This window comes from Cucurbita maxima, unplaced genomic scaffold (genome assembly GCF_002738345.1).
Source record: "Cucurbita maxima cultivar Rimu unplaced genomic scaffold, Cmax_1.0 Cma_Scf00817, whole genome shotgun sequence".
NCBI lineage: Eukaryota > Viridiplantae > Streptophyta > Magnoliopsida > Cucurbitales > Cucurbitaceae > Cucurbita > Cucurbita maxima.
The window spans coordinates 1-11,028 of NW_019272833.1; the positions used below are offsets into that span (position 1 = coordinate 1).

At 34.3% G+C, this 11,028-nt stretch overlaps 2 protein-coding genes across 2 annotated transcripts; one reads left to right on the forward strand and one right to left on the reverse strand.

Annotated features, from left to right (window-relative positions):
* Positions 1 to 2,180: 2,180 nt before the first annotated feature.
* LOC111474921 (chromo domain-containing protein LHP1-like) lies at positions 2,181 to 4,513 on the reverse strand. The gene is made up of 6 exons (XM_023119742.1): positions 4,169 to 4,513; positions 3,860 to 3,885; positions 3,656 to 3,751; positions 2,879 to 3,574; positions 2,532 to 2,592; positions 2,181 to 2,445 (listed from the first exon to the last, which is right to left on the reverse strand). The coding sequence occupies exons 1-6, from the start codon at positions 4,493 to 4,495 to the stop codon at positions 2,398 to 2,400; spliced, it is 1,254 nt and encodes a 417-aa protein (XP_022975510.1). The 5' UTR covers positions 4,496 to 4,513; the 3' UTR covers positions 2,181 to 2,397.
* A 2,326-nt stretch (positions 4,514 to 6,839) lies between these two features.
* Positions 6,840 to 9,629, forward strand: LOC111474920 (protein TRI1-like). The gene is made up of 3 exons (XM_023119741.1): positions 6,840 to 7,295; positions 9,103 to 9,323; positions 9,405 to 9,629. Exons 1-2 carry the CDS (start codon positions 6,969 to 6,971, stop codon positions 9,223 to 9,225), a joined length of 450 nt encoding a protein of 149 aa, XP_022975509.1. The 5' UTR covers positions 6,840 to 6,968; the 3' UTR covers positions 9,226 to 9,323; positions 9,405 to 9,629.
* Positions 9,630 to 11,028: the final 1,399 nt, after the last annotated feature.

Sequence of the window (11,028 nt, forward strand, 5' to 3'; positions counted from 1 at the left end):
GGTTGTAAACAAATATGTACCTCACATGGTTCATTTAGGTAGAAGGTAGAAAAAGGTGTGTGGGTCCAACGGTGAGACGAACAAGACTCTCAATAATGATATAATATTGTCCAACTAGTCACAGAAGAGATTTGTGGTAGAATTTTATTATACTAGCTCTATCAGTGTACTTTGTAGTGGAGGATCCTGTGGAGAGATTTGTGGTAGAATTTTATTATACTAGCTCTATCAGTGTACTTTGTAGTGGAGGATCCTGTGGTAACTAATTTTTTTCTCAAACGATCGGTTGGTATACTAAACGAGAGAAACTAATCGACTCATTATCATGGAAAATCTACCTTTATCCAATAGAGATGGTTTAAATTGAAAACATTTATAACTCAGCAATCCAATTCACTTTTCTATACTACGAAGAAGATATGGTTTGCTATTACTAGAACAAGATTACAATAGATTATAGAGCAGAAGGAAGATAAGAAAAAGAAAGAATGTTCCTAACCCGAAACCGAATCCATCAGCATCATAGCCATGGTTGATCGAATGCTGAACTGCAAAAGTGGATGAAACATGAAGAACAGGAAAGGAAACAGAAAGGAAGTGTACAAGCAGTAGAAGAAAAAGAAGAATCACTGCAACCCAAATACCCAGATCAAGTAGAGATTCCAAACTCTCCCATATGGATTGAAGAGTTGGCCAAAATATTATGATTCCCAGAAATCCAACTATGATACAAGGTACAAGAGGTGATGGCCCTGCACTATGTCCCATTATCTCTCTCTGAATTAGAACCTGAGTGGTGGCAGAAGAGTGATAATGAGGGAAGGCTGTTTGTTGATGGTAGGAGATGACTTTGGAAAAGCTTGAACATTTTAATGCTTTTATGAAGGTCAAAATATTAGTTGATCAATGATGAAAGTTCCTAAAGAATTTAAATTTCTTGATAGGATTGGATGCCAACCTGAGCAACCTGTATCTAATCGAGTAACTAATTGCTATCTATTCAAAGTAATAACAAGGAGCCCATGTGGCTTAGTAGGACGATGAATAATCCGTTGGCGATTGTTGGAAGGGAGTCCCACATCGGCTAATTAAGCGAACGATCATAGGTTTATAAATAAGGAATACATCTCTATCGGAACGAGACATTTTAGGAAAACCAAAAGTAAAACCACGAGAGCTTATGCTCAAAGCGGTCAATATCATACCATTGTAGAGGTTCGTGATTCCTAACATAATCAAGTATTGGTTGTGATATTAAATGAAGTTTGATAATGACACTTGGATTAAATATGTATTTGAATGGCATCATAGGAGACCTACAGATAAATAATAGGCGAAATTCAAGAGGTTTAGAATTTACCTTTGAGGGAGCAGTTGGAAGTCCAAGAGCGTCCAATATCTGTTCTTTCTAGCTGACAAAAGAAAATATACAAATGGAGACCAAGAAAGTTCAGTAAGAAAACCTGATAAATAAGCATCCCATGGCTCTTTGATGAACACTCAGCATCTGGAGGGCAGAAAAGCACCACATGAATCTGTAGAAAGCGTATATAACCACCACTTGAATCTGTATGAAGCTTTCCACTGGACATCAAAAATAACGTAAAGGAAATGGAAATGGAAATGGGTGACAATTTCCTACCAGATTATTTAGTCTAGCACTATAATAGAAGCATGAACAAACAGCGCCTTGTTGGGGATTGTTGGGAAAGGACTCCTACGTCGACTAATTAAGGAGTTGATCATGGGTTTATAAGTAAAAAATACATCTCCACTGGAATTAGGCTTTTTGGAAAAACCAAAAGCAAAGTCATAGAGATTATGCTCAAAATGAACAATATCATATCCTTGTAGAGGATTAGTAATTCCCAACATGGTATCAGAGCCAATTATTGGATGGTATGTTAGCGAGGACGCTGGGCCCCAAGGGAGTGGATTGTAAGATCTCATGTCGGTTGAAGAGGGGAATGAAATACTTCTTATAAGGATATGAAAACCTCCTTAATAGACACGTCTTAAAACCGTGAGGCTAATGGCTATACGTAACAGACTAAAGTAGACAATATATGTTAGCAGTTGATGCTATTACACTCCTTCATTGGACTTTCTTTTTTTTTGGGGAGGGGGAGGGGTGTGTAGAACCTTAGAAGTTCGTAATTCGATTTACCAAGTCTTTAAAATGTTAGATTGGATCTTCAATATCCAAAAAGAATATAACTTTCCATTTATCCTCATGTAGAAATAAAACATAGCAAGAAAATGTTTGATATCTTCTTAACACAGTTCTTGAGAATTTTACCAAGGATTCATATTATACTCCACCGAATCTCCTAAAGCTACAAAATTACAGCTTGTAAACCATAAACATGATGGTGGCCAGATACACTTGTAGCTCTTTCATAATGTTGGATTATATCGGAGATGTTGCTCATAGAAGTTAATCAACTGCAGTGAGAGAGTAGTAAATACTAAGAGGTCAGAAACTAACTAAGTAAATATGTAAGCTCGAGTACGAAAAATTGATCAATTACCAGAAGTGGATTGTTAGCCTTTAGAAATTTGTTATTCACCGTTACTTCTTTTCCATCAGACCTACATGCAAAAAGAAAAAGATCCACAATCACTGCTTAGAACGAACCAAAAAGAATAGGAAATGGCCAGAGCTTGTTCCTTTGGCTGCCTTGTCAGTAAAATGCATGCCAATGGGAGAGAATTGAAGAATTGTATAGATAATCAAGCTCTAACAGATGATGATGGTAAGAAATTTGAAAACAATAATTGAAATCAAGTAGAGTTTAGCTAATGACTATTAAATAGAGAAAACGTACAGTAATACTCAACAGCACAAAGGAAGAGTAGTCAGTGTTGTATAACAAACCTCACAGCCAAGAAGGTCACGACTACATCCGGGATGTTATTTGATACTGAAACTGAATAACCAACAGGCTTGATAATCCTTCTTATAGTAGCTACATTTCTGGAGTGGCCTGACAAACTAGGATTCTCGGGCCCCATTTGTTCATTTTGATCAATTGCCCCCATGTTTACAGTCACTCCATTTTGTTTTAATCTTTGTTCAGAGTTTTCAGCTGAGGCTGCTTCCTTAGTGAACCTTTTCACCCTACTAGATTTCCTTCTCTTGGCTCCAATAGAATGACTTCCCTGAGTTGAACCCACCGCGCAATCAGCCTTGGAATCATCATAAACAAGGCCAAGATCTTTAGAAGACTCTGCTTTATTATCAGAATCAACCATATTGGCAGATATTGCTGCATTGAGCTCAACAAGTTTCAAATCATATTCGTCTCTCTTTCTACTTCCATCAAATTTCTCACCCATATCTCCATTTTCAACATTGAATGTTCCAGTAGAGTCTATAAGTACTTGAGGAGTAGGAAGATCATAATGAATTATGCTGTTTAAAGGAGTGGCCGATAGACAATCGTCCACAGTACTCATGTAAACATTTGTGACATTATCAGTAGCTATGACGCGGTACTGTTTTTCCTCCTGAAGTTGATTATTACCGTCTCCATCCTTACGCTTGCGCTTCCGCTGCTTTCCTGATCGTGAGCTACAAAAAATGAACCCAGAATTAGGATGAGACGTTCCGAGTTGTGAGGAAATCTTCAAACTACATTTACATTTGTCATACATTTCCATCCTTTTCTCAAATTCCTCGATAAATTCAGCGCATGATTGGAGATTGTCCCAGGGTTCCCATGTGTTGGCAGTTTCTGGCCAGCCATGCCTATCAACAAAAAAAATTGCCGAAGCTACTTTCACGAATATCAAGAACAAATCACAGGGATAAGATCTGAACAATAAACCAAAAGGAAAACAGCAAGATCGTACATACCATTTGACAAGATACTGAAGCTGTCCCTATGGATTCGAAAACATAAAAGAAAATCTAACATCAGACTAATAAATGACATACAGAAACACAATCGTCTGAACAAAAAATCCAAGGGTACAATATCAAACTAATTCGAAAACAAAACACCGAAAAAGCTATTCGCACAGTACATAGAAATGGAAGAGAATTTCGTGAAAATAAACTCATTCGCAGAAAATCTATAATTTCTAAAATACAGGCCGTAACCTGCAAAAGGAAATCCACATTCTAGTCGAGAGAACGAGCTAAATTTTGCAAGTTCTGAGATACCTTACGAACTCGTTTCCTTCGAATAGCTTCAACTACGAAGAAGCCATCGTCAAGCTTTGTTAGCTCAGAAGCAGTAACATCAGCGACAGCATTCTCTTCTCCGTTGACTTCTCCGCCTTCACCGGCGAGTAGTGGAGTTTGGACAGAACTGTTCTGAATCGAAGAAGCTGGAAATCGAGATGAAATTAGAAGTTCATTTCCATTGTTATTAGAGTTGGAAGGAGCTGAATCTCCATTAACAAGAGTTGAATCTGTGAAACCAGGGACTGGAAGCGCCATTGCTTCAGTCTCAGAGCTTCCCACCGCCTTCTTCTTCCCTCGCCCCATTTTCGTCTAATCGTTCCTTTCCCTCTCTTTTTTTCAATTTATATCCAAATAGAGGATTATGGCCATAATTTTTTCATTTTTTGGCTCAATAATTTTTAAAAATTAATATATTTATATATATATATATATATTTTCATTTAACACCCTTAAAAAAAATTTAAAATTTTCAAAAATAATTTTAATTTTTTTAAAAAAATTATTATCATCAATATTTTCATATATAATTATGTTCTTAAGCGTATTAATAGTAAAATTTATAAATCTAATTATAAGATTACTTTAATAAAACGGTTGAAAATTTCCAAATATTTTTGCTATAAATATAAAATTTATGAATATTTTTATTAATTTATTATATTTGAAAATTTCCAAATATTTTTGCTATAAATATAAAATTTATGAATATTTTTATTAATTTATTATATTTTTTTTAGTGGATTTGAATTTTAGCTTCAAAATTAAAAAGTATATTTTAATTTAATATTTATAATTTTATACTTTTAAATTACTTATAATTTATATAAATTTCATCTTTCCAATTTAGTTAAATTTTATAATTTTATACTTTTAAATTACTTATAATTTATATAAATTTCATCTTTCCAATTTAGTTAAATTTCACTTTAAACTATCATTCATAATTTTGGGTTAAAAAATAATTTTTAAATCATATTTTTAATAAAAATGGTAATTAAAATCATTTTCTTGTTTACTTCGTTTTTTTATGATTAATTATAATTTACCCACCGTCTAATTTAAAATTATTTTTTTGAATTACTGTGTGTTTGATTAACATCAAGTGATCATAGACCTTTGTTAATATATATATATATATATATATATATATATAATAAAAGGAATCACCTTTTGGATAAACACTTTGAATAATTATTTAAAAGATTATTCGTTTACACGAGTTTAACGGTTAATTTCAGTTTCTTTTTAAATATGAGATTAATGTTCCAAGGAATAATCTTTTTTTAATGAAATAAATATGTGAAATACTTTTTTAAATATGAGATTAATGTTCCAAGGAATAATCTTTTTTTAATGAAATAAATATGTGAAATACTTCGAAATTAACACATTATATATTTATTGGCATCTCTAAAAGTTATAAATTTATATTTTAACCCCTCAAATTTTAAGTATTTCATTTTAGCCCGAAGGTTTTGCACTCGTGGACTGTTTTGGAAAAATCTTTTGGACCAATTCCATAGTTGGATTCGACTGTTGAATTGATTTTTTTATTATTCTTTAATTATTATCTACACGACATGTTACATTAATAACTAAAATTTTATAAACTTCGAATATCAAATATTTACACATCACAAACACATTATTGAAACGGAGTGTAAAGTTAAATATTTTTAATATTTTTAGAAGTGGGGTTGGATTGTAACCCTATTTTAAGGTTGTTCGAGTTGATCCAACCAAACAAATGTCTGGAAATTGAATTGAATTTTTTGTTTTAAAATTTTTCAACTCGGTCCTGTTAAATCATATGAATATCCATAGAACAGGAAAATAAAATATTAAAAATTTCAAAGAAATATGTACGAAAACTAGTGGAAAAAAAAACTTAATTTCTATTGTGCTTTTGACCGAAAATAATATAACGAAAAGAAGAGAAATTAAAAAATAATTGTTCAACTCCAAATTCGAGCATATACGTAAAGATCGCATCTCTAGATTATATGAGCAAAATATTTGAACAATCAGTCTTGTAGGAAGATTCATAACGATGCATAATCCAAACGAACAATTTTATCATACCAATGCAAGTTTTCTCTAGCGGTATTAGCCACATCCTATAAGCTTTGCTTAAACGACCCACATTTTCATCGTGGATCTCCATAACTAGCATATTGGATTCAAAAAATGATATGCCCTCTTTGATGGGACAACTCCAAGGAACATCCTTCGTGGTATGTTCACTACAAGCAAAGTTGTTTCTAGATTTGCTACAACATCCTGGTTTAGTACAAATGTTATGAAATAATATCAAATAAATATGCAATTTGGCTTGATTTTTTGGAGAGTATAAATGTTGCAGTGTAAATACAGTATCATGGTTAGGTATAAATGGTTAGTACAAGTGCAAAATTAACTATACTTGTAGAGAGTTATCATTCACATATAATTCGTTTGATGATGATTTGAACGAATACTTGTTGAGGAACGTGTTTATGTCATCCGAAAGAAATGATCTTCGAGCACACAATACTCTCTTAGGTTACACTACGATTGTCATTACTAGCAATGAAAGAAGGCCAAAATCGGCCTATGTTTCTAGCTTGATAGATTTCATTATTTCCTCTTTTATGTATGGTTTGATTTGAACAAAATCTCTATAGAAACTTCTCAATTTGATTTTGTCTAATATCTTGCTGCTAGTGGAACTAAAGAATTGGCGAGTTTCTCTTAAAATCTCCGCCGGGAATCGACTGCAACATCCAAGCAAGCTACAATGTCGTCTGGATTCAGCAATGGCATCAGGGTTTTCAGAGGCTGTACAGCTCTATTAGCTCCGTCAAAATCCTCGGCTGCCGTTCCCGCCTCCATCAAATCGAAGGCTACCTCGAAATCGAAGGAGAAGGCTCCTCCAAGCTCCGATGATGTTGTTTCTGCTGCCGCGCCCAAGCCGACAATCAAAAGGGCAACGACTCGACTGACGGGGATTCTCAAGGTCGTCGAGGTTTCTCCAGCGTTGAGCAACTTCTTAGGTGTATCGGAGGTTTCTCGCACCAACGCTGTCAAGCAGATCTGGTCCTACATCAAGCTCAACAACCTTCAGGTTTCTACCTTCTTTCCACTGCTATCTATGTATTTGATTGCGTACGACGCCATTGTAGTTTCTAGGGAAATGAGTTGTTGTCTGCGATTTTTGCTTAATGGCTTGATCGGCCAATTGATTTAGCGTGAATATGAAGAGAAATTTCATCTTCAAGTGAACAAACTAGTTCCCCGAGCCTCCAATTTTCCTTCCTTTACACTGCAAATAAATTTGGATGTTCGTAGCAATTTCTTAGAAATGGCATCTCTCAAGTCTTAATTGATGTTCTTACCTCGAAAAATAGATGAAAAATTCATGGGGAAGTACTTCGTTACAATGTTAGAGTTTATCAAAATATTCTGAAGGCCAATTGTTCTTGCATTTACACTGTTAAATTCCCTATGAAGCTGTTTTGAATGAAATCTTCCGTTATTCTTTCTTTTCTTATAGCGATAATGATCAAAATCCATGAGCTATCTTGAAACATTGGAATTGAAAATCTTTCAGTGTCTATTGATGGACTTTTGCCTGCACCACACAAAGCTTTTATACATCTAGGTCTACCCACTCTCTCTTTCAATGAGAATACGTAATTTTTTTGAAACGTTTGATTAAAGGATTGTATAGCATAAACACATAGATGTGAATCCTTGCTGTTTTTTCTTCCATTTCTTTTCTATAAGAAACGATGTGGCATTAAAATAATAGTAGAGGTAGATACGGTTAGAAACCACGGCCCTCCACAATGGTATGATATTGTCCACTTTGAGCCTAAACTCTTATGACTTTGCTTTTGGTTTCCCAAAAAGGCCTCATACCAATTTTGATGTATTCCTTACTTATAAACCCATGATCAGCCCTTTAATTAGTGAATGCGGGACTCCTCTCAACAATCCTCTACTCAAACAAAGTACACCATAGAGCTTCCCTTGAGGTCTATGGAGGCATCAAACAACCTCACCTTAGTCGAGGCTCGACTCTTTCGGTTTCGCCAAAAGGCCTCATACTGTCTTAGGAACCACGACCCTCCAAAATAGTATGATATTGTCCACTTTGAGTATAAGATCTCATAGCTTCCCTTTTGATTTCCCCAAAAGGTTACTTATAAACTCATGATCGTCCTTTTAATTAGCCAATGTAGGACTCCTTCCAACAATTCTCAACCAACACTGCAATAGAAAGCTGAAAGAAAGCTTTCGATTTGTTAATGATTGTAGAAAAGGTTCCACCTACATTAGAATTTAATACCCTACGAATTTCATTGGCAACCAAATGGAATAGGGTCAAGTGGTTATCTCATGAGATTAGTCATGGCGTGTGCAAGCTGAGTATATCTAAAAAAAAGAACGGTAGAAAGGTTGTAATTATACAAGAATGTCAACTAAAACTCCACCAATAGTAAGCTGTACATTTCTCCAAAGACTCTAAAAAGAGGAGGACTTCTCTTCGAAGGTCCTGATCTGATTCCTTTCCAACCAAAATGTGCCATAACAATGTCGTAGCTGCACGATTCCACTAAAATTTCCTTGTTGGACATCTTCCATGCTTAAAAAACGACTCCCGTCTTTCATAACGACAGTTAAGCCAGGGTTAGCATAAGTTTGAAGATATCAAATATCATATAAGTTTCTTCCATACGACATATTGTAGGTTAGGGTCATCTGGTTGAAAGTTTTGTTGAGCTACATGCACAAGTACCCATCGTTTTGAAAGAAAAAAACGAACGGCCTAGGCCTCAAGAGCTGTCTTGCATTTTTAGTTGATAATTAGGGAGTTTCTGTTCTCCAAGCTAATGACATGATGAGAATTTCATTGTCTTTGCCTGCAGAATCCTGCTAACAAAAGAGAGATCTTCTGCGACGATAAACTTAAAGCCATATTCGAAGGAAGGGAAAAGGTCGGTTTCCTCGAGATCGCGAAATTTCTGTCTCACCATTTTGTGAAGGACTGATCAATACAGAAGATAAGAGATCAACTTCCAGACCATTTTGTGGCTTTTTATCTTGCAGCCTCAACTCTTATAGTTTTGTTTGGTTCATGTTTGTTTAGGCAATTTTGATCAACTTCTTAAAGATGGTGCATTTTCAGGCCTTACTTCAATGTGACATGCCTGGTAAGTTTTCTTGTTGCGCATTTTGTAAAAAAGAAAGCACCAAATTAGATGCCTTTCATTTTCTTCACAAGCCTAAGTTTCTTTGTGCTTGCTCAACAATACTTCTTTTGGTTCATGGAAGTAGGTTGTTCATACGGTGCCTCGTTCTAGTCGTACGGATCTTTAAATTTTCAATTTACTAGGAATTTCAAATGTTCTATTATGATTTTTCGTCGATCTGCTAGAATCGTCTCATGTCAACATTTTTGTGAATACCCTTACTAACATCATTCAATTATAGTATGTAGTCAAGTTCATTCCAAAACGTTTTTTATAACGATTAAAATTTTCTTATAGTTTCAATGTAATTCAAGCTTATGTTCTCTATTCACGAACTTTGCCCCTAACCATCGGTGAGTAGTTGAAAATTGATATGCATTTGAATAGGTTTTTGGAATTGGAGGATTTAGTTCGGGTCATGTTAACGAGTCTTGTTGAAATTTCTTGTTGGAATTGTAGGATTGGGGTCGTAATTTATTTGGCATAAACCATCAAAACTTGAACGCTTATGGACTATACTCATAACTTAACCGTTTCTTTTCAGAACAATTCACTAATTCACTCTAACGAGTCTGGTTGAAATTTATATTCTATGAGATTCAACAGGTGTTTATACAGTCTGTCGTGCTTAAAGTGGTAGTTGACTTGAGACTTTGGGTCGATTTTGAAATCGATGTTCTCTAATGCATTGTCGATATGTTTAGTGGTAAGTCTTTGAAGGATAAAAATTTTATTAATATAAAAATTAAGTATATTATAATAAAACCAAAGTCTGAGTATGAAAATTAATGAATGATTGGTTGTAATTAGTTAAAAAATCACACATTATTCAATATTAAAAAAAATTGTGCCACAAAAAGGAATAAAGAAACTCTAAGGGTCTACCGGCAAATAAAAGATCTGTGGGTCCCACCTGCCTCCATGTTTCTTCCTGAACGCCAACAGAAAGCGTTGGTCAAAATCAAATTCCAAAACCCATTAATTTGATATTTTATTTTCTTTTATAAATTTCTCTGATTTTTTTCAAATATTTGAGCCACGTCATTTCCTTAATATTTAAGGTTAAATAATTTAGATCTTACTCATATCTTATTAATTCAATAATTATCAAATTTAAATAAATTAGCGAGAATAATTATATTCGTATAAACAATGCTTGGTCGGTTAATTTACACATCATAAAGAATATCGAATTATTACTATATTCTTAAACGTCCCATCTTCGAGAATAATGAATATTACTACTCAACCGCCTATCTTTCTTTCACCCACTCCTTATTTAATGCATCGAACATAATATAGAGAGAGATTAGTTGAGATTAGACATTATTATTATTCGTTGAAAAGTTGATAGCATACTTTTTCATCGTTTAACGAAGAGTCGAGATCGAGCTATCGATCTTATCCTCTAAGCATACTTTGATGGTTTAATAGTCAGTAGCGAGGAATTTATTGATATTACTTTTTTGTGGTTCAACGGTAAAGCAGATATCGATCCTTATCTCTCGATCTTATCTCCTATGCAACGAGGAATTAGTTGACATTACTTTTTTACAGTTCAACAGTCAAGTAGAGATCAAACCTTATCTCTCGACCCGTCCC

Excerpts from the sequence above, each read along its gene's own strand:
- LOC111474921 (XM_023119742.1), bottom strand. The coding sequence starts at position 4,495 with ATGGGGCGAGGGAAGAAGAAGGCGGTGGGAAGCTCTGAGACTGAAGCA. Across the intron at positions 3,752-3,859 it reads CTTCAGTATCTTGTCAAATG|GCATGGCTGGCCAGAAACTG; the intron begins GTATGTACGATC and ends TTTTGTTGATAG. Across the intron at positions 3,575-3,655 it reads TTTGAGAAAAGGATGGAAAT|CTCACGATCAGGAAAGCAGC; the intron begins GTATGACAAATG and ends CATTTTTTGTAG.
- LOC111474920 (XM_023119741.1), top strand. The coding sequence starts at position 6,969 with ATGTCGTCTGGATTCAGCAATGGCATCAGGGTTTTCAGAGGCTGTACA. Across the intron at positions 7,296-9,102 it reads TCAAGCTCAACAACCTTCAG|AATCCTGCTAACAAAAGAGA; the intron begins GTTTCTACCTTC and ends CTTTGCCTGCAG.